This window comes from Lutra lutra, chromosome 16 (assembly GCF_902655055.1).
Source record: "Lutra lutra chromosome 16, mLutLut1.2, whole genome shotgun sequence".
NCBI classification, from domain to species: Eukaryota; Metazoa; Chordata; class Mammalia; order Carnivora; family Mustelidae; genus Lutra; species Lutra lutra.
The window spans coordinates 12,473,995-12,498,157 of record NC_062293.1 but is presented as its reverse complement, the minus strand read 5'-3'; the positions used below and the strand labels follow the sequence as shown (position 1 = coordinate 12,498,157).

The 24,163-nt window shown below is 37.0% G+C and overlaps 1 protein-coding gene across 6 annotated transcripts in view; it reads left to right on the top strand.

Annotated features, from left to right (window-relative positions):
- CEP112 (centrosomal protein 112) overlaps positions 1 to 24,163 on the top strand; it is a 431,394-nt gene that overhangs the window by 113,930 nt on the left and 293,301 nt on the right. For all 6 annotated transcript variants that reach the window (XM_047708133.1, XM_047708130.1, XM_047708131.1 and 3 more), the window contains 5 exons: positions 2,187 to 2,341; positions 2,864 to 2,993; positions 3,832 to 3,924; positions 4,647 to 4,706; positions 12,772 to 12,851. In XM_047708133.1, coding sequence (XP_047564089.1) covers positions 2,187 to 2,341; positions 2,864 to 2,993; positions 3,832 to 3,924; positions 4,647 to 4,706; positions 12,772 to 12,851 — 518 coding nt within the window. The remainder of the gene's footprint in view (positions 1 to 2,186; positions 2,342 to 2,863; positions 2,994 to 3,831; positions 3,925 to 4,646; positions 4,707 to 12,771; positions 12,852 to 24,163) is intronic.

Below are 24,163 nucleotides of genomic sequence, written 5' to 3'. Positions count from 1 at the left end.
GCAGTCCTTGGTCTACCTCTGATTCACTCCCACTCCTAGTGTGGCCTTCTACACAGTTTGAGGTCAAAGTTTCTGATGTTACCAGGGGCCTTCCTCCTTGAATAATAATCTACAATTTTTTACTCCTGAGTACAGTGACATGCCAAAAACTCGAGTCTGCATTTCACAGTATTTTCTCTTGGTTTCTTAGCCATCTGCCCTGTAAATGTTAGGAATTTGGGAAATTCCTTGAGGAGAAAACTAGTTTGGGTGAAGCCCCCTCCTACGTGCATCCATTCTCTCAGGGATTTTGGTTCCTCAAGTCTTGGCTGCCTAGGCCACCCCCTGCTCTAACTGCCTTGCCTCGTCCTCATTCTCCCAAGATTGGGGAATGCGTCAAAGGTGAAAGAGCTTACGGAGTGTTGACTCATCTTTCTGAGGTTTCTTTCTCTGGCCCCCTTAAGTCCTACATGCCTTGAAAGTTCTCCAAGGCCTTTGAATTGATTTTTTTCTTGGTGTCTTTTGGGTTTTTCACTTTTTCTCGGTGTAAGTGTGATCTGCTGTAAGCTATTCCTTCATAGGGAGAGATAGAAGTTCCTCTCCTAGGGTTTATTAAGACAGAGTTTCATTTCTGTTTCTAGTATATCTTGTCTCTTTTGAGACAAGAGAATTTCCAAGAGAAGAGGGAATAGAAATAATTTTTTATTTCTGCCATTTAAAACTGGAAGGCCAAGTATGTATTCTTTTCTTTGTTTCTTCCAGTCAATCGATATTTAGGAAACAAGGAGAATTTAGAATATGTATTGGAAAATTGAACTATCTTCTAAAAGGAACTCCCAAAGCAGAGGGATCATTAATAATGAGGCAGAGTGAATAGGATCCATGGAGAAGAAATCTGAGCCTCTGATATGTGTCAGACTCTGAGCTAGGAATTGTATGTATTTTCTATATACCGTATCTATATACCATGTTTTTACATTATGTGTAATTATTGTCATTCCTCAAATTCAGAATCTGTTGCTTCCAAAATTTAAATTATATACTTAAATTTGTATATAATGAAGAAAGGATGGAATGAATAAAGAATGCTGGGGTTGTAATATTATTAAATGCTTAAACTTTATTTTAAATGTTTATCTTAGAATGAGTATAAAAAGATACTAATTGGGGGCACCTGGGTGGCTCAGTGGGTTGGGTCTCTGCCTTCGGCTCTGGTCATGGTCCTAGAGTCCTGGGATCGAGCCCCCTGTCAGGCTCTCTGCTCAGTGAGGAGCCTGATTCCCTCCCTCTCTCTGCCTGCCTCTCTGCCTACTTGTGATCTCTGTCAAATAAATAAGTAAAATTTTTTTAAAAAAGGATCCTAATTGATTAGAACATCATCCTAACCTTTTCTAATTACTTATACTTACTGGAAGTGTAATTGTTAAAATGAAAATAAATTGTCCCTTCAGCTAATGCCTGCTTACCCTAATTTTAAAGTACGTAGTCATAAACATGTTAATCTAGTTTTATAAAGATGAAAAATTCAAAATAAGTTAAACATATAATAGGGAAATGATTTAATTATGTGATAATTTTTGAAGACTTTGGAAAATGCAGTGCTTGATAAAATGGTAAGTAAATAAAAATATGAAACAAATGAAATTTCATTCACTAATACTGCAACTATGAAATAAAATATTTTATACCCTAATGTGATAGGTATATTATTTTTTAAAATAAAAATTATTAATTAAAAATATCATTACATTATTTTTATGATTTTAAGAAGTTTCTAGAGCTTCAAGTGAAGAGTAAAAAACATTGCCAAATATGTATTTATTAGCAGTTGCATAAAGAGAATGTAACTTTTGTGATGATAAGAACTTCGTCTCTCTTATTTACTGGTTTGTAATTTGTAATTACTTATTTGTCTCCAGATCCTGAAATCATACCAGATTCAGTAATTACTTGCTGAATGAATGAATGAATGAATGAATAGCTAAAAGCATATAATCATGATGGTCTTACTCTTATGGGAGAAAGCATTTTTTTTAAGATCTTGTTGAGTTAGGAGTTGATTTAATTTTTACCAGTATGATTTATGATACATTTATTTTCTATATTCTTATCTGTAATAGGGCATATATTTTCTAAAGGCTACTTAATGATACAGAAGTGTTATAAAGTCAGCCAGAGGCTTTCCTAACAATGACCTATTCTTTCAGAACCAGGTGGTCAAGGAACTGGAGTCCCGTGTCCAGCAGCTGACTGGAGAAGCAGAGAACAGTAACTTACAGAAACAGAAATTAATTCAAGAAAAATTAGAACTTGAAAGATGTTACCAGATAACATGTAATGAATTACAAGAAGTAAAGGCAAGGTATTGTCTGAAGTCAGATATCTATCAGATGTGGCTGTAAAGTACTGATATTAACTAAAAATTATTTACCAAAATTAATCACACCTGTGCATTTAACCTTGGGAAGTTTCTGGTTTAAATATCGCCATTTGTTAATTTTAGAAGTCCTATTTAATAGAAGAAGCATAACGTTTAAGTTAAACTGTTAATGTGTGGTTAAAATGTGGATACTTGGGGCACCTTGGTGGTTCAGTGGGTTAAAGCCTCTGCCTTAGGCTCAGGTCATGGTCCCAGGGTCCTGGGATCAAACCCTGCATTGGGCTCCCTGCTTCCGCCCCTCTCTCTCTGCCTGCCTCTTTGCCTACTTGTGATCTCTGTCTGTCAAATAAATAAATAAAATATTAAAAAAATATAAAATAAAATGTGGATACTTGCTTGATCTATTGAAAGACAATGCATTTGAATTTTGTTCACTAAAAAATTTCATTTTTGGTATTGATTCTAAATGTGTTAAAAGTATATTTTATTATCTTATGCTTTTAGGCGCAACATACTGCATAAAGAGAAAGATCATCTTATAAACGATTATGAACAAAACATGAAACTATTACAAACCAAACATGATGCTAATATAAGCCTTCTGAAAAAGGAACATGCTCTTTCAGCTTCTAAGGTATTCTGTGCGGGTAGATAGAGCCATGCAGAGTAGTTACTTAATCTTACTCGGCAAAGAGCCATAGGTAGCCATGTGGAAGTGAACTATTTGGCATTTGAAATTCGTCTCTTTTTTGCTTAATTCTTGATAAAACTGAAAATTTAAGAATTTTTATTGGTATTTAAAATGCTGAAAATGCTGAATCTCTAATACAGAGCATAATATAAATATTTAATAAACTAAATTCTGCTATAAGTTAGCCCTTTTAAGTACCAACTTTTTTAAAAGGAGTAAACATAAAAATCCAAGTAGAAATACTCAGTTGTGTCAATAATGCATCTTATAGAGTAACTATATACCCTGTTACTATTACTTTGAAATCTGGGTCATTCTTTAGCTTTCCTAGCATCATATACACATTCATAAAGGAGTCCGTAGACACACTTACTGGCACCCACACACTTTTGTGTCCGATACTGAAACTTTCCACAAAGAAAATCCTGTAATTCGAATTCTAAGGTAGTCAGTTACTTGCTATTTCATGACTTAAGTCTTAGTAGATTTACTTGATAGATTTCCAGTAGATTTACTTTGAAAATTAAAATTTAGAAGGTTTTCTATAAGCCCATTGTCTTCACATCAGCATCATATTTTTGTAACTTTAAGTACTGTGTAGAATTTAGTTTATATTTTAACTTTAAAAGATTAATTTTTAAACTTTTAAAAAAATATTTTTCATTCAGATTTATAGATGATTTTAATTCTGATTAAACCTTCAGTCAAGGGGAAAAGTAAATATATTCACCCAGAAGTTCTAGGATGGTACTGTTTTTCATTATTCTTAAAATTCTTGTAGGCATCTGGTATGATTAAAGAACTAGAAGAGAACATCTGTCAATTAAAACAGCAGCTCCAGGAATCAGAACTTCAAAGAAAGCAACAACTAAGGGTGAGTCCTGTATTTTTATAAAGAGCAGTGGCTAAAACTCACCTTTCCTTTTCTTGATTATATGTATAAATAAGAGTCAATTAAGTAAAATCCTCAGACATACAGGAAGCCATTTTTTTCTTTTGTTGCATTGTATCATTTTTCATCTTATTTATTTTAACAGAAGTAGATGCTAACGGGATATAGAGACTAAAGAATAATTTTATTGAATATTTTTTGATTCATAATTAAAAAAATCAACTTTATTTAAATACATTATTATTTTAGAATAATTTTCTCCCTTTAAATTACTCTCTACTGGTCTTCAAACTTTCTTTTTCTCCTTCACATTTTCTAGATCCTTCCTTTTGCCTCATGGTCGAGAATTGCCGAAGACTAACATACGATATAATTTCAAATGTATTATTTCTGTATTGAGTCAACTGATTACCTTTAAGTCATCTCCTAATCATAAGGGCCAGAAAGGTTCTCTTCCATTGTAAAGAAGTCCCTTTTGAGATAGGAACATCTTCAGATAACTAAAGTTTTCTATTCTGCCCTCACATCTAGCTACTCACATTTCTGTTTGTAGTTTAGAAGATTGGACAGGTAGGGCTCTTGTAATAATATGCAAAAGTTAAGTAAAATTTGTCATCGAGTAGATTGATTTATTTCCTTAGATTGCAAATTGCGTTGACTCTAGTAGCAACTTTAAGTGTAATAAAAATATTTATTATTCACAGGATCAAGAAAATAAATTTCAAATGGAGAAAAGTCATTTAAATCACACCTATGAAAAAAAGGTAATATGTTTTGTGGGACACTGTAAGACATTTAAGATGGCCAATGAGGCTTATGAATGAGGGCTAGTTTTTATGAAGCCATGCATTCTAGCCCTTAAATGATCATTGGTTTCTTAAGTTTATTTCAGCTAGCCAGTATCAAATTTTGCTTCATTTTTCATGTTTATATACATTTTCATGTTTATAAACAGCTTCTTTAGTTTATGAATTGTATCAATGTAAAAATATCCCTTGTATATTATATTTCATGCATGCAGAGTATTATGGCGTTAACCTCTTATAATAAGACTTTGAAATTATATATTTTTTCTACCAGTTTAGAAGTCTGGTACAATTGATGGGAGCTATTTGTGTTCTGTTGTGTCATATGTATAGTAATGCTAAATATTTAACCAAAGAATATAAGACAGTTGAAGAATTGTCTACTACTTAGAAATGTATCTAATGGTTGTTTCTTGTCATTTACAACAGTGAATAATTCTGCATGTGCTTATCCCTGTTATCAGTAATAACTGGGGCTTCATTGACAGAATTTAACACTTGGTAATAAAACCTAGAGTTCTATAGTTTTGTGACTTTTATCCTTCAATTTCAAATTTGTTTGCTGTATGATATGGAAAATAAAAGAATAGCTGAAATGGCAAAGATTTTATTGTTGTTTTCACGATTATTTACTGTTGTAATATTAACTAAATTAATACATTTGTAAAATACTCACATATTGAAAAGTGACTAAAACATTAACCCTTCAATAATTAAATACATACAAATTAAAATAGGTTATATAGCACAATATATTTTTTTAAGACTTATTTATTTATTTTAGAGAGAAAGAGGGAGGGGCAGAGGGAGAAGGGGAGAGAGTCCCAAGCCGACTCTGCTAAGTGTGGAGCCCAACTCGGGGCTAGCTCACGACCTGGTCTGAAACCAAGTTGCTTAACCGGCTGAGCCACCCATGCGCCATGTAGCTTAGAACGCTTTGTATGTCTCATCTCACTTATCCGTATGGTCACTCAGCAGATATTCATTAAATGCTTTCCTTGGGCCAGGGGTCATATGAGGTGTTAGATGGAGGGGAGGGTTAAGGATGAATTAGCATAGATTCTGCCTTCCAGGAGTTTAATATCTAGGAAGAATGTTTCTGTCATTTGGAAAAGTGAGTGTTTCAACCGACATGTATTGACCTGAATACATGCCCTTTCAAATTCTAATTTTCTAATTGCTTAAGGTTTTTTTTTATTTTGCTGATGTTTTATACAGTCTCAGTGCAAGGTCTTAAATGCATTTCATGTCTACAAAATGACATCTGAACAAGAGAGATAAATACTGCTTTCATTGGAATAAAGAACTTTTTTTTTTTTTTTTTTTTTTTTAGTTTTTACTCTTGAGCTATGCAGCTTCATAAATATTTGACTTAGTAAAAGAAGACCGTACGTTATCATCAGCCTTACCTCCGCTATATAAGGCGTCCTCTGGGTGTCCTTGTTAGTCCGTTGTTCATTCTTTGGGCAGATGTCTGGCTTCCTGTTCATTAAGGAACACCTTCTTGGCCCTCTGCTCCACTAAACTCTGTGGTCACCCCTCTTCCTCAGATGGTATGTGGGTACCTGCAAGATAGGGAGAGGGGTTGGTAGCAAAGAGAAAGGCATGCACTGACTAATCGTAAAAGAATGTGTTTCTCTCCCAAACTTCTGTCAGTCCTACTGAGGACTGTTTGATACAGAGACGGAGCTGGAGAGACAGTCTTTCTTCTACCACTGTCTTTTCTTGGCTGGTCAGCCACAAAGGACACTAAGTTTTCTGGATCTGGATAGGCCTGGCAGACACACCCAAGAAACAGAAGGTTAGAGCTCAGCTGGTCCCTATCCAGTAGCCTTCCACCCACTCCCATTCTGTTTCGCTTAGGGAGCAGACTGAAATTCTTTTTGTTAGGCATCCTAAGAGCTGCTTTTCCCTTGCCACAAAGTGTCAGTTGGCCTCAGCTTTTTAATAATGTAACTAGTTAAAGCGTGTTACTTGTTTTCAATGTAAATAAGAAGTGTTTAAAATAATAGCCATCCTAAAAAGAAAAATAAGCTCAGTTGTTGCCGTTGCATATGTTCTAACATTGTTTATACTGGAAGAATGTTGCTCAGCAGGTCACTTTTTGTTTTACAATTAATTCCACAGTCTCCCCCTTTTACATTGACATCTGTTCTTCTTTCTTTATTAAACCCGCTGTGATCTCAGTCCTTGAAGATTGGATGTCTCGTACCCCCTCAGGGAATATCCTTTCTGACTGCGCAAAGAGCCGACATAAATCTGACATGGTCCCGGACTGTGGAAGTCAGTAGCTAAATGGGTTGTATAGGTTTTTTTGTTTGTTGGCCAGTGTTACAGGTGTGCACACTCAGTAACTCTTGGTAGACAACTTAGTTCTAAATATCTTTTCGGGAGGAGGAAATGCCATCTAAGTGACATTATTTCCTCACGCCAATAAGAAAGCAGCATGAGAGATCCTAACTTGTCTTTGAGGTAAGAGAAACAGCTAGCATCAAATGCTGTCCCTAATTTAAGCACACACACATTATCTAATGGTTTTTATTGATCTCTAGTGGCTATTGCCTGCTCTTAAGATCTTTGAACATCAAACAAATAATAGGTAGTAAAACTAAATGTCATTGTTTGATGAAGTGTCCTAATCTGTTAAATCAGGAAATGGTTAGGCTAAATGATTTTACTAGCAAGGAAACACCTGCCTCCTACAAATAACCTATTGGTTGTTTTCCATACAGGCACCAAAGAGTGAAAGGTGGTGCTGTTTACCCAAAAGAAGTTCGGGAGACAGATGTTAAGCATGTATATTCTAAAATGTGCTAGAATTTGAATACCTGCTTAAAATTTTTCTGTTGTAACCATGTAACAGACGAGATAGAAAGTCTGCTGGAGTTCAAAACCATCAAAAATAGTATTCCAGTATTTTGCATTCACTTATAATTCTTTTAATTAGGTTAAAATAATTTAAAATGTTCACAGCTTTACACATAATATATTATGTAGTATTTTCCAACTACCACAGGCATGATTTTCTTTAAGAGGGCAATGTGCCTTGAGTCAAGTTTTAAACAATGAAATTGCACAGTGCAGCGACTTATACAAAGAAGTCATGCAGCCTGGGCCCACGTGCCTCCCGTGGGGAAGCTGAGCTGGAGCTGGGGTGGAGTTAGCCGGACGGTGGATGTGTGGGTGCGCAGCAGTTCACCGCTCCTTCCCATGCCAGCGCCGCTGGCACCCCGTGTCCGTGTCCTTGTGCAGAGCAGAATCTCGTTCTAGTTTATACAAGTACTCCTCTCTTGATTACTTCAGTTCTTGGATTGCCAGGGAAAATATTCATAATATTTTACACATGTTTACATACATTTTACATACATTTCCCTACATTTAGTAAATGTTCAGTAATTGTGTTTATGTCTAGTTCAATCAATTATTTACAACAAACTCTCATGTTGGGGAATATATGCTGTGTCTTTGACTCTCCGGTTTGTTTTCATTATTTAAGTTATTAAGATTCATTTTTGGTATTAACCATACAGAGTAGGGAAAGGATTACAAGATTGGTTCGGAATCTTCTCCGCTGTCTTGCATACATTAAAAAGCAAGGGTTGACGGAGCATTATCTTTATCACCACAACTATCTGGAATATAGGTAAAAACTGAAAATAAAATCCAGAAAGGCCCTTAACCACACAATACACATAGGTTCAATTAAGGACAAAAATTTTTTTTTGTGTGGGCCCGGTGTTGTGCTGGGTGCTGGGGTTGTAGAAATAAATGAGAAAGAAACAGTTTCTCACTTTAAGGACCTCTTGGCTCAAAAGCCTGTGCATCGACACAGGTGTGTTTACCTCAGAGGGAAGCCTCTCCTTCTCCCCCTCAGAGCGTCCCATTCCTGCTTCAGAAATGGTTCTAGTGCTTTCAGAGGCAATAAATCAGATCAAGGTGCTTGTGTTAGCTCATTGACCAGCATCAAGAAGTCACAGCTGCAAACCTGACAGAGGTTAAGATTGAAGAGAGTGATAAAAAGCACTTTTACAAGAGCGCCAATTCGTGGCCACGCAGGGGCCTCTTCGGAAAGGGCAGCCTAGGGGATGTACTGTATTGTGCCACCCCTGGGACTTCGGTCTTCACAACGACCTTGAGTTTTCAAGAAAATGTTTAGGTCTAGAATATTCAATCTGAGAAGGTAATGATAATTTTTAACATTTGTGGGGCATTTATTATGTTCCTAATACTGTTCTAAGAGCTTTATGTGGAGTAATTTATTAACTCATGACAATTACTTATTTCCCATGGAGGAACTTAGTAACCCGTCACAATTTTTAAGATCTAGTTACTGTTACCCCGGTTTTTTCAGGGGCCGCAGCTGAGGCACAGTGTTAAGTAAGTGGCAGAGAAGAAGGGTCGAAACCCATGCAGTCTGACTGCAGAGCTCACACTCATAATCACCATGTAATTTCAGATAGATTTTTCTCAAAGATGGGTAATTTTTTGAAGTTTTAATGGGAAGAGGTAAACCCCAGTTATGCTTTCATGCAGAGAGTTCTGAGTCCCAGAGAAAAAGAAACAGAGGGGAAATCCCTGGTTGTGCCGTGCGTGGGAGGTTCAGTGCCAGTATGGAAAATATTGGTGACGGATCTAACTCCGCCAGCGGCTCCTTGTGAGTTCTCCAGGCGGCCTGTGGCTTTGGAGTCCTGCAGAAGTGAGCTGTGAGGTGTGCAAAGAAATCCCTCCTCGTGGAGATCCCCGGTCCACCATCCTGGGGGCTTCCTGGGACCCAGACTGGCGCTGCAGCCCCGAGGAGGAGGCCACACTAGCTGACATGTAATGGAAGCATGGTTCTGCCCCCTGCATTTTTGCTCAAGCACCAAATCCAAATGGATAATATGCCATTTACAGATGAGTTGGAGAACAGAGCCATAATGGGGTCTGTGGCCAAACAATGCAGAACAAAGGAAGGAAAGTATTCTATGGAAGACTCTGAGAAAGGAGCATCTTCTGAAAGGTATTACTCCAGAAGACAGCATCAAAAGAACTCATCGGTAAAGTCCTGGAAGATATGATATCTAGGAAAGGGGAGCAGACATCATAAAGAAAGAAAAGGATGGAGTGAAGGTGGAGGTAATTGTCGTGGGTAGGATGTGAAGAACGTGAAAACACAGCAGCAGAGCGGACATCCCCGTGGGAGCTGGAGAAGGTGGAGATGGTGCTATGGAGCGCCCCGTCAGGGATCTGAAGGACAGGTCTTTATCCCGCAGGCTGCAAAGGACGGGCAGAGAATAGATAACGTAAGCAGAAAACAGAAAACCAGTAGACAATAATCAATATACCTGAAGGGGGTTCAGAATCAATTAACATGAAGGAAAGATAGGAGAGAACTTTCTTGAAGGTCTGTTTATACAGATTGAGAAGAGTCACCCTTTATCAGGTAAAATCCACTGAAGAGATTCGATAACATTTGATCCTCCAGACAGAGAGTGGTTTTGTAAGCATCCGGGCTGCAGTGAGAAGAGGCAAAGGTCAGGTTAGTTGAGCCTCCTTGGTTGCAAATCTCAACGTCTTAAGACAGTAGAGTGACATATGCTCCGTTGTTAGGCCAAAATGTTATGACTCAGTAACAACTTTTCCTTCGTGTGCGAAGGCAAAAGCTGGCCTTCTTAGATGTGTAAAGCCTCAGAGTTAGATCACCAAGATAACTCTTTTTGAAAATAAGATTACTAGGTGGTGTACTTTCATCCACCTAAGGATAAGCAAAGGATCATATCAAAACAAAACAAAACAAAATACTCAAGAATAAAAAAGAAGTAGTGTTGGATGCTACAATGAACTAAAATAGAGTTAAATTTAAATGTTATTGTGTACATGATATAAAGTAGTGCAGCTGTTGTAAAAATTTCTTTAGAGAAGGGATGCATAGTTTAAAAATGTGAAAACGGCCATCTGGACCAAATCAATGAGATTATTGAAAAGAAAAAAATGGATAGGAGAAGAGGTCAATGTGCTAAGCAGTTATTTAAGAAGATCAGACACAGGTTACGTTTTTGCTCATTGATGGTTAGAGAGGTATGGGTTAAAAATAATTGTGAGCTGGCACCTGGGTGACTCGGCCAGTTGGGTGTCTGCCTTTGGTTCAAGTCATGCTCTCAGAGTCCCAGGATCAAGTCCTTCATCAGGCTCCCTGCTCAGCAGGGAGTCCGCTTCTCCCTCTCCCCCTGCACCTCCCACCCTTCAAATAAATAAATAAAATTTTAAAAAGAAACCAAAATGAAATCAAACAAACATGTTTCCAAAATACCCACATTGGGTTATCTCTGAGTTTAATTTTGGGCTTTAATTTCTTTGATTCTGTACATGAAAGAGACCAGATCAGTGTTGGGGTGGTGCTTCTGATACTTTATTAATGTATCTACTCCAATTTAGCTTGCCTACTGTGTGCCAAGCCTATAATACATACCAATATAAGTAAGATAATAATTTCAGTCTAGGACCTGGTAAAATTCTGGACAATTGACTTTTTTTTTCCTCATGTGAAGTAAAATAAATATCATGGTAGAAATTGGTAAGGCAGGTTAGCTGCTCTTTCTTTTTTTAATAAGGTGGGTATTTATGAGGTATTTTACTTTAACCATTTAAGATATGGGGGAAAGGGGTCCCCTATCTTTATTTTCCTGAGGTCCTACCCTTGCCACCACCCTGTATGTTCCTCTCTCCAGTTTTTTTCTTACCTCTTGGTCTCATAGCAGTCAGTAAAAGCTTTTTGATATTCTCATGGAATATGAGAACATGAACAAACTCATGGAAGAATGGAAGATTTCTTTCTCCTCTCTCTCCCCTTTCAGTCTACAAACAGTTGATTTTATTTATGTATTTGTTTTACTAAACCAGCAAAGGAGATAAACACAAGAATATCATCAATGGAAAAGGTCATAAGATTTTTGAATTGGAGATGTCTCCATCCAGACTAATGTAAATAGCCAAGTACAGGCATTTTGGGCTAGTGCTGGGTCAGTGTTTAGAAAGGTTTGTGAATGCATGTGTGTGCAGGGGTGTGTGTGTGTGTGTGTGTGTGTGTGTGTGTGTGTGTGTGTATGCATTGTTGGTTGTATGCTTGTCATTCCTCTCCCATCCCCTTGACCCGCCTGTGATGCTGTCACTCTCACCTGGGTTGCCAGCGGGTGGCCCTCTGGTGTCCTCACCCCACTAAGTGACTTGCATTTTCTCACCCACCAGCATAGCTCTGCCCCCTCCATTGTCTTGTTTGTGGAAGTGCGGCTGCCCTTTCACTGCTCCCTTTCTGTCTCCTTTCCCTGCAGATCCATATGTTATCCAGGTTAGATATGCTTATCTGTATTTGCAGTGAAGAGCTTTCTGTGAGAAGGAAGCTTCATTTAGCCCTCATTATTCATGCTGCCATCCCACCAACTCAAAGGATGCTACATATAGGAAATAGATATTCATGGTGGGGAGACTGCCTCCCCAACTCAGTGAATGGTTTTCCAAATCATTGCCGGCAGGGGAAGAGAAGGCTGTTTCATCATATGTTTGCAGAATACAAACACATGATTTACTGTATTCTCCTGAATCTCGTGAGATTCCTTTCCTTTGGCTACTGTGTAAGTTCAAGAAAATTCCCAAGTGACTGCTCCTTTTGAATTTCTTACGCATCAGCTTATTTTACAGGAAATCCATGTACAGGTAGCCTCAAACAATTATTAACTTTGGCCCGACAACTGGTACTGGAAGTATAGTACTGACATCGTTGTGTGGTAAATGGTTCTGGTTAACCGAGTCTCGGTCTTGAAATATCTAAATCTAATTTTACATTAAAAATAGATTGAATGAGTGCTGTGAAGTTTGTAAACCTGGCGATTCACAGACCTGTACCCCTGGGGCTAATAATACATTATATGTTAATAAAAAAAAAAGTTCACAATGTTCAAAAAAAAATAGATTGAAGATGACTGTTCGATTGTATTTCTCCTCTGAGTGCTTGTCTTCTGGTAACTTTTGCATGTTGTTGTCGTGGCAGATTCATGACCTGCAGAGTGAACGTGATAAAGAGAAAGAAGATGCTCAAAAGAAAATCCATAAATTTGAGGAGGCACTGAAGTGAGTAAAACTGTAGTGTATTTAATTACAAAATACTCTTATTCTAGACTGTGAGCCACATTAAGTAACTAGAACTTAAATATCATTTTTCTAAGAGCCTTGCTGTGGTTTAGTTTGAATTGATTTTCCACCATGGATCTCCATTTTCTGAATTTTATTGCTAGCCAGCACATATTTTTTTTTTTCAAAGGAAAAAATCAGTTCATCTGTTTTTAAGTGATAGGAATGTAAGAAAATAGAACTTAGTGGTTTTAGATGGTTTCTTCCTCTTAAATGAAAGCAGATTAAAAAGAAAAAACCAAGATTTAGGTCTTAGGACATTTAGAAATTCTTCTGTAGATTTTTTTTTTTTTGAGAAATTTTGGTAATGAAATGTTCCAGTTTTATTTGAAAATGGACTATTACATAGGCATTGTTTGGAAAAGATTTTGTCTCATGATATAACACTTAAATATACACATTAAAGTGTCAGATTTTATTTATCTTTTCCATTCATTTACTAGGTAGATTAGGCCCTACTTATCAGTAGTTTTTATCATTCAGTTTTTAGCTGAAAAACATTGATTTAGTCAATAAATACTGAGTTTCCGCCACGTGTCAGGCAATGTGTAGTCTCTTCCCAGAGGACCTTAGAATCGGTTGGAAGGATTTTCAGAAACTTTGGCAATTATATTACAGAGTGATAAGAACAGGGTACCTGACCCAAAAAAGTGATTTAAGAAGGGAAGCTAACTTGAGTGCGTTATATCTAGCTACCCCCATCCCAGAGAGTTAGCTAATTCGATTTTTCTTTCTCCCTCAAACCTTCAAACAAGAATAACTTGCAGAAAGGCCAAAAAGAACACCCAGAATCAAGCAAATTTAGTATCAGATTCTGCCTGGCAGATGATGTAATCATTTCTTCTCCCTTGTTTTGCTCGTTAAGAAAATGTATTAGCTGAGTTATCGTATAGAACATCTTAACAATAATTTATGTACTAAGACATTATGGATATCAATTTTTATCTGCACAAGGACTTAGTGCTTATTATATCTGTACCATGTATGAATTAGATAAAGTCAGATGAGAACTATAGTATTCATTAAAGATTAATAAGTCAAGTAAGTGTATTTTATACTCTAATTTGGTTAGTGACAAAATGAGGGTGTACTTGCTTCCTTCATGAAGGGATGCCCTCCCTTTATTCTTCATTCATTTTTCCTCCTTAAAATGTTGATTAGTAACTTTCTTCATCTATCCAATTTGTAGTACTTCTCATTTCTCTTTTGTTCTACTTTGTCTCTGTTCTTTTGTAATTTCTTTATACTTTTTCCATTGGTTTGTTGATTTGCATTTTATACCCCTAATGGAAGCAATAACCCCTTTAAATAACAGTACGACAACAAATAGTGTTTGGTACTTAAGGTGTCTATAGATTGTGGTATGATGCTAAAACAAGTAGAAGGTTTAGAACATACAGCTCAAGACAGAATCCTGTTCTTAATGATTTGGTATAGTCCACGTTAGGCATTTGCGATACCAGATACTCAAGTTGTTGACAGTAAGTGCAATTGGAATTCAGAAAGATTTTTTCCGTGGGATATTGGGAGTTTATATGTAAAACAGTATAGTATCTTTTATTGTTCACTGATACATTTTGAAAGAACCCTAGGCCTCTGTGGTTTTCTATATACAACATTAGCATTCCCTGGGCCACATAACACTCATTAAAGCTTTAAGGGTCTATACCAAAATACCAAATTTTACTTGGGATTGAAAGGCTATTTACTAAAATTCCCCCGTAGACCTGTTTCTCCCATTCCCTGTGTAGGTAATGTTTTCATTTCAACTAAATGTCTGTATGATCCTCACAGAATAGCCCCTGGGGTAGCCGGAGCAGTGGGGTCTGAGAGGAGCAGAGGAAGTTCTTGTGTGTCCTGAACTTTAGAGTGAACAGCGCGAGCTGGCTGCAGCCCCAGAGGAAAACAGTCTGGAGGGTGGAGGGTGACTGCTATTGCTTTTGAATCTAAGAATCATGTTAGACCCAGTGGGTCCAAGGACAAGTCCATGTTTTCTAAGAAACAGCTATATAGTATAGAAATTTGCCTTGATTATTAGCAAAACCTTTTCTGTAATACGTACAAAATGGAAAGTCTCACTTTAGAATGTGGTGACATTCATTCATGTAATCCTTCTTTTGTCCGCTTATTAAGAGTTTATTCCTTCTGTGCATGTTGAGTGTATGGTAGAGGACAGCAGAGAACAGGAATTCATACACGTGTGAACACATGATAAATGTATTCAACTCAATCTTCAGTTAAGGGGTCAAGCTGATACCTGAGAGCCTCTTGTTTCTTAAGAGGAGCCCTGATTTGAGGTCAGCATTCACTGTAAACACTAACTCCTTAAAGCTCATTTGTCTATTGTTACTGTTTTTCAGAAATAAAACTAGTTTGATATCATTGTACTACTTATAGTTTTTATTCTACACATATCCCAAGTGTTTTTGCTTCCTACTTTATTTTTATCCTAGCAAATAATTTTAATAACCTCCAATAACTGAAAGCTGTCTGAAACTATCAATGGTATGACTTGTATGTGTTCATTTTTTGTTCTTCAAAGATAAGTAATTGAAATATGTGGGAAGCTTGGTAGACAAATGAATGGAAAATAACCACATATAATAAGGTAATTCAGTATAACTCTTTGAAAAACTAACACTGAAAAAGTTTTTGTTTTTGTTTTTGTTTTTCGAGAAGTTAAAATTTATGGACAATAGGGGTAGACAGTATAGATTTGGTTTATTTCTTTTTCAATATTCATGTATTTAACAAATTTGATATCTAAGTTTTTGGTGCTATAAAAATAATGAAGTATTGTTCTGAGATTATTATATACATTGTCTTTTAAGATTTTATTTTGTATTTTAGAGGGCATGTGTGTGTGCGTACGCGCGCGCGCACACACACACACACACACACACACATATGCATAAGTGGGGGATGGGCAGAAGGAGAGGGAGAGTGAGAATCTCAAGCAGAGTCTGCACTAAGCATGGAGCCTGACACAGGGATTGATTTCACGAGCCTGAGATCACAACCTGAGCCAAAGCCAAGAGCGGGGCGTGTAACCAGCTGAACCAGGTACCCCTATACATTGTCAATGTTAAGTATTTATTGAAACATTCCAAAGTCATCTTTTTAATTGATACCTTTCAAATTCTTCTTTTGCGGTAAAATATAAAACTGCCTTGAAACAGATTTATTCTGATCCATTTTAACTTTTTTTTGCATTGTCAAATTGTAAATGTTACAACTATTTCTACCCTCATGCTATACACACACACACAAACACACACACATATATATACATATGTATGTGTATATATGTATATATATACACATGTTCATATGTTCACACGTGTATATATGTACATATATACACATACATATGTGTGTATATATATACACACATATACATGGGCTTTCTGGTTTTTACAATTATCTGTCTAGTTAAAAAAATTAGGCATTTTGTTAATACTACTGAACATGTATAGTTCAACAAAGGAAGAATTGATACCTTTTAGTGTTAAGTCTTTTTATGTAAGAAGATGAGAGGCCTTTCTATTTGTTAAGGTCTTTTTTTCTGCCATTCTACAGCTCTACCTTTTTTTGAGAGACATTAGCCATAATAAATTTGTTACTTAAATAGCACAAGTTGGTTCTTCTGTATTAAGCATGTGTGCTTAGTATTTTGACTATTAAGGTATGTAATATGAAAATTGAAATCCGTAGGATGTTGTATGTTCTAGTTTTGACGTTTCACACAGAATGAGGCATGGATTTTACATCTCTGCACTTTTGTACAAACCATGTAATTCTGTGTGAAGAACGTGAAACTCTTTGGGGCATCACTTGCTTTATATATACTTCTCCTATAGCCATTCAATGCCTTATATCTGATTTTAATCAAATTTGTTTATGAATTCCTCCCAACACCTATTTTCTTCTAGGATCGTTGTTGGTATTGAGTACACAGTACGGGACAGAGCGAGCAAGGGCTTGGCTGTGGCCACTGTGCATAGCTGTGCAGGCTTTGTGTTGCATAATACACTCTTTGTTAGTACAGTAGCACGGCTCACTAAGTATTAGTGCCCCCGGTATGGAGGGCACTGTCCACACAGACCACCGTGTGGCGTTCTGCAAGTTAGATGTGTTTTTCCTGCTTTAGTTGATAACATCAGATATTGTTGACTTCATTTTACTAACTTAGTATAAAATGGTTCTTTTGCCTTCCATTAGACTATTGTTGTGATTGCTGCACTGTTTGTAAAAGTAAAAATTTTGTATTGAAGGGAAAAATAAGTGTTTCAGGCATGATTTCAAGAGTTCAGGTTGGTAATTTATAGAAAGCCCAGCATCAGTCTGCTTAACCGCCTCTGCCCATGGTCTCTTTTGGAAGTGCAGTTGCCTGAGCAACTCCTAAGTGTCTTTGCTGCTCAGTCGGCTTTGCTTGACTGGTTTCCGTCAACTCAGATGTTAAGACTGTGTCACGTTCATCCTTTGTGTGATGTTTTTCTCTGCGTGTATGCAGAATCTAAGTTAGTATTGTTTTCTTCTGGAGAAATAATAGTAACTTCTAGTAGAGTTTCTTTCAGCAAGTAAATAGTTCATATATTTATAATAATGGTATATAATGGATTTATAGTACCTAGAGTGAACGAATTATAAGAAAAGTAAAAATCTATTTTTAAAACAGACTGAAATGACTTTTATAATATAAACAAATGTTAACATAAAATTAAAATATAACATAGTCATGTAGAGAGAGGGACATATTATTGTACCAGAAATAAAATTATTTCTGTATTTAAATTCTAAATTTGCCCTGGCCTGAACTCTTTGATATGGTGTTGGTGTTGGGAGGCATTAGCATAGGTTAAGAGCATGGACTCTGGACCCAGGTGTCACAGATCCAAATTCCTGCTCAGCTTACTAGATGTGTGACCTTGAATGTGGTGCTTAACTTCTGTGCGATGCAGTCTTTACATCTGTAAAATGAGGACAGTAATAAGATCTTCCTCCTAAAATTGTTGAGAGGCTTGGACACGTTAATATAAGCATTTAGAACAGTGTCTGTTCCATACGTATATGAGCTCTTAATATTTTGTTTCTCATTGCCTTATCAAAGGATGCAAACAATTTCTTCAGAAGAAGTAATCTTTCCCTGGCATCATTTTTTTTTTTTTAACGAACAGCTTTATTGAGGTATAATTATCACACCCTAATATTTACTCATTTTAAGCATATAGTTCAGTGCTTTTTAGTAAATTTACAGTATCACCATGGTTCAATTTTAGAACATTTCCATCACCCCAAAAGATCCCTTACAGCACCAGATTTTAGAAGGAAATTATCATAATTGATTTTCTTCGGACCAAAAGGAATAAGTAATAAGGGACAAGATCTTTGACAGTTATTTTGTGGTCAATGTTAACTGACACTTTTACTTTAGTAAAAGTTGAACTCTTCATAGTGAGATTTATTTCAGCATTTTGTGGAGGTCTAAGCTAATGTAGCCCTAATATGTTGCTTCTGGGTTATATAACTCTCTGATGTTTCAACTTTGTTGGAAGGATACTTTTAGAAAGCAGATTCTGTGTGTGGTGTGTGCACATGTGCGTGCGCGGGGATGCTCCTGCAAATGCACTGAAAATGGCCTGGAAATAGATGTAAGCGACCGTGTTTGGTGCTAGAGTAGGAGTGATGTTCCCTTTTTCCTCTCTGTTCCTCTCTATTCGAATACGAAGAGTGTATGCTATGTTTGTAGCTTAATAGTAAAAGACAAAAGAAACCAATACAGATTTTAGAAGGAAGAATTGTGCCGTATTAATAATGGTGGGCTCTGCTTGGGAAGAATAAGGGACTTAAAAAGAATTCATGTGTATTTTACGTGTCCTAAAATACATGTGTCCCGCAGTTCCTTAGAGTCTCGACACCCTTTCAACTTGACCTAAATCTCTTTGTCAGCATGGGCTAGAGCAGGCGATAAATCCGGATAGCCTCTGGAAATCCGAAGTCTAATTATTTTGGATTTTGATTGGGGGGGGGAACCTTTCTTGTATTTCATATAATAAAAGGCTAGGTGATAAAGTTAATAATACTTTTTTTTATAGGTGAGAATTTTTGTCACCTAGAATGAAGGGATACTGTGCTACAATATTTTAAGATAGGCCATTAGGAAGCCTATGGAACATAGAATAGGAAATACAGCTTTCTAATAAATGTACAATTAGGATATTCTTTTTTTTTAAGATTTTATTTATTTATTTGACAGAGAGAGAGATCACAAGTAGGCAGAGAGGCAGGCAGAGAGAGGGGGAGGCAGGCTCCTTGCTGAGCAGAGAACCTTATGCGGAACTTGATCCCAGGACCCTGAGATCATGACCTGAGCTGAAGGCAGAGGCTTTAACCCACTGAGCCACCCAGGTGCCCCCAATTAGGATATTCGTAATGAAAGTAAAAGGTATTCACCATGAGAGATTATTTTGACATTTTTGACAAGTTTTTTAAGTTTTCTTATGGGAATTCACATTTAATACATAGATTCATTTTCCACTTTTAATTTATGAATCTTATTTTACAAACTTGAATCTGATTGTAATACACATATTTTTATTCCTAATGTCAGAGCAAATTACATGCACTGGTTATTAATCCCAAGAGTATAAAGCACCATGCACTGGTTCCCAGTCCCTGGGGAGGGCTCCAACTACATGGAGTATAGTGGAGATCATCACAGTGCCAATCACCAGGAACAGGAGTGCAAACATTTCTGCCTACTGTGTCTTGGTATTGGAGTCATCAGGAGCACAACACAAGCATTGAATGGAACAACGCTTTACTTACATAGAGAAGAGACAGAGCAAGATTAGCTTCAGGAGTGGGCCCAGTCCACCATGGACCATGGCTCTCTCCTGATGGCTGTCTCAAGGCAATTTGCCTACCTCTCCTTTGCTGCAGTAGAAAGACTCTGTCCTCTCCTGTAGAGGACGGATCTAACAGTGGGTTTGCCCAGGTGCCAGATGATGCACACACTTCAAGCAAAGACAAAAGAGCATCCTTTAACCTGAAACAGAGAGAAATACTCCCTAACAAGGTGATAAGCCCAGCACAGGCTCTGGGGGCGTCTTTCTCTGTTGAGAAGTGTTCCAAGCCCCAGGCCCGTTCTTATGTGGCTGAGTTGGGGGAGGGGGATTCAAAAGACTGCATGTATGAGGCTGCCTTTCCTAACACCTAAATATCCTAATATTTCAAGGTAGGTGAATCTCATGCCTGACCTGTACTTTAGGGAGATTATCCTGGCAGGAGTGAGAATATCAAATGTATGAGTAACAAGAAATTGGAAACAGGAACGTAAGGGAGACGAGGACCCAGTAACAGTCCATGTGAAAGGCAGCAGACAGAAGGCAGTGAGACTGTGGCAGGGTATAAAGGCAGCTGCTCTGGAACTCTTCGGTTTCATCTCAGTGCCTTCTTAAAAATTCAGAGTCAGAATGAACTTTCACAGATAAATTTCGAGAGATAACGCTGACGGAAAAGCTCCCTTGCTTTATATTTTTATTCTGTGTAGGAGTAGCATAGATGGCTGAGGAAATGGAAACCTGAAGTAAAAGGACTTCATTTGAAAATTTTGTCTCATGATCTCAGGAGATACACATTTAAAGATGTTTACTTTTTATTATTAAAATTTGTTGCCAGCTTTATTAAGGTATAATTGACATAGAGCATTAAGCTAAGGCATACAGTGTGTTGATTGGATATACTTTTATATTGTGAAATGATGATCACTGTAGCCTTAGCTAACATCTTTGTCAGCTTGCAAAATTACCATTTCTTTTTTGTGGTGAGAACAATTAAGATCTACTTTCTTAGCCACTTTCAAGGGTATAATACACTATTGTTAACTCTAATCACCATGCTGTGTATATTAGATCCCAAGAACTTAATCAGCTAGTAACTGGAAGTTTGTACTCTTTAACAAACATCTCCCCCTTGTCCCTTCCCTTCTAGTCCTGGTTTTCACCATTTTACTCTTTTTCTGTGAATTGGGCTTTTTAAAAGATTTGTTATATAAAGGATACCATGCAGTATTTGTCTTTCTCAGTCTGACTTACTTTACTTAGCATGATGCCCTCAAGGTCACTCCATGTTGTTGCAGATGACAGGATTTCCTTCTTTTTATGGCTGAGTAATATTCACTGTGTGTGCATGTGTGTGTATTATGTACATATCACAGCTTCTCTATCCATGCATCTGTCGATGGACACTTAGGTTGTTTCCATACCCTGGCTGTTGTAAATAACGCTACTGTGAACATGGGGGTAGAGATACATTTTTGAGTTGGTGTTTTCATTTCCTTTGTGTGTATTCCCACATGTAGTATTGCTGGAGCATATGGTGGTTCTGTTTTTAATTTTTTGAGGGTTCTCCATATTAAAAGATTTTATTTATTTATTTGACAGAGAGAAAGAGAGAGAGAGAGAGAGAGGGAACACAAGCAGGGAACACAAGCAGGGGGAGTGGGAGAGGGAGAAGCAGGCTCCCCGCTGAGCAGAGAGCCTGATGCAGGGCTCCATCCCAGGACCCAGGGTTCATAACCTGAGCTGAAGACAGCCGCATAACGACTGAGCCACCCAGGTGCCCCTCAGCCATCAATTCTTTAAATAAACTTCCTACTCTCTTCTCCCTTTGTCTGAAACTCCAGTAATTCATAAATTGGTTCTTTTGATAGTTCATGTAGGCTTTATTCATTCTTTTTCATTATTTTTTTTCCTTCTCCATCTGGGTAATGTCAAAGTTCCTGTCTTCCGGTCTTCTGTCTCATAGATTTTTTCCAGCCTGATCTGTATTGCTCTGGATGCTTTCGGTTCTTTCTCATGGCCACTCTCTGCTGCATTTGTCATCTCACTTGTTGTATTCTTCAACTCCAGAATTTCTATTTGGTTCTTTTTTTTATAATTTCTGTCTCTTTGTTAAACTACTTATTTTGTTTGTATACTGTTCTCTTGATTGCACTGAATTGTCTTTTGGTGTTTCTAAGTTTCCTTAAAAAATGTATTTTGTATTTATCATGTACATTGCAGATCTCCATGTCTTTGGGGCCAGTTGCTAGATGATTGTGATCCCCTGGTGGTGTCATGTTTCCTTGATTTTTCACATTCCTTGAAGTTCCGCGTTGCCATCTTCACATTTGACATAGCAGTCTCCTACCAAGGGTCTTTACTAATTGCCTTAAGGAGAGAAATACCTTCCTTCAGCCCTGCTAGTTATTCTGAAGCTTTCTCAGCCTTTCTAGAGTATACTTGCTGAATGTTGCTTCTTCCCTCTTGTGGTGGAATTCTTAAGCTTGTGTGCCTTTTTTTTTGATCCTGCAAGGTATCTGGCCAAGTGCCCACACACTCTGCTGTTTTTACAGAAATGGCGCTAATACCCACATTTGTGGTCTCATCCTGGCCCTCAGATTTAGACTGGCTTTTTATGCTTTCTCACTAGCCATTTGCTCAAGCTTGCTCTGGTTGCTGCCACCAGGCGCTCACGCAGGAGCTGGCCTGTGCATAGGGCCTTCCCAGTGGCTCATGGGAAGGCTTCTTGATGGAGTCCATGATGCAGTGAATAGGACCTGAGTCCTGTGAATGCCCCATGAGAGTCCCGTCTCCCATTCTCCCAGCCTCTTCCTACGCTGTAGTCACACAGCTCATCCTCCAGTACTCTGGATGGAGTTGGACAGGAATGAGCGTCTCTTGCTCAAACTTTAGGTTTGTGAGACCGTATTGTTACATAGCATTGTAGTTTATTCTCATTTGTTGAATAGTATTACAAAGTGAACATACCACAATGTATTTATCCATTCTATTGTCAGTTCCTACCTTGGGGATATTATTAATAGTGCTGCAATGAACATTCCTGTTATGTTTCTTTTGGTAAGCGCATATACACATTTATGTTAGATATATACCTTCATCCAAATTTTTATATTGTGCCAAGCTAGATGCATATATGGAGAAGACAATCTTTTCGACTATTTAATGGCATTATCAAAGATCCAAGTGAAGTTAGCGGGGGATTCAGGTGAGTTGGGAATGAAAGGGAAGAAATTATTGGAGGCCTTCCCTCACTTTTACTTCACCCTCGTGCAGTTTTGAACCTCTTTTGCTGAGAACACAGTCATTATATGAGTCAACTTTGGGAGGATCAAAGACACGAGTGATCTGATTCATGGGCATGCAAGTTGGTGAATGGGTGATGATAAGCTAATTGAGCAAGTATTACAAGAAAGGAAAAAATATGACAGTTTCTTGAGGACTTATTTTATTATTGATTTTTAAAATGTTCCTGCCTCCATTAAAGATTTCTGCTATCAATAGCTGTTTTTTTTTTTTAATATGATCATATTTTCAGGTACCACTGCTTTGTCAGGTACAATTTAATTTGCACATAAAATTATTAGAAAAAAGTTCTTGATATTTTCTATAGTAATTTAGAATGTTCTTGAATTATGTATATATAATGTTCTTAGGTTATATATATATGTTTTATATATATATGTATTTTTTTTTTTTTTTTTTGCTTTGAAGCCAACTCTTAATGTTAGTGATAGTAAATGTTTACCATTTGGTTTATTGGAAGTCATTCTATAAAATTATTTATTTATATAAAAATGAGTAGTACCTCTTCTTTTGCCTGACTTCATAGTTTTGTTTAAAATGAGGAAATTTATGAAATACTTTTGGGGTGTTATTTTTCCAACACATTTTAGAAAACACAGTCTTTTCTTGTTGAATCTACACAGTATTTATATTGTCTCTTCAGTGGAAAACAGATTATTTACCCCTAAAGTTATATTTTTTTTTCTAAAGTTATATTTTTAAATAAGTTATATTTTTAAACATGAGTGGAAAAGAACCTTTCCTATAAGGTTCTTGAAAATCTCCTTCATTTATCTTTCGGTTGTTTGTTGTTATAAATCAACATTTTAAAATATTAGTAGGAATGGGGATTAATCTTCAAATAGGAATGCCTTAGAGTGTAGAAAATAAAACTGCAATGTTATAATGACAGTGTTTTTGTACTTTTATTTGCTGGAAACTAATCTTAAAAGAAGACAAATGGAATGTTAAACAATCTTGTGATTATTCCAAGAGGGAGTGAGCTACATTTTGATTAGGTTTGTTTTTTAAGGGAACATTGCTTATTGTAAAAATTTGGATGAAGTTCCATTAAAAGCAGATAACCTTCCAGTTTACCCAGGAGCTTGAATTTTGAATTTTGGT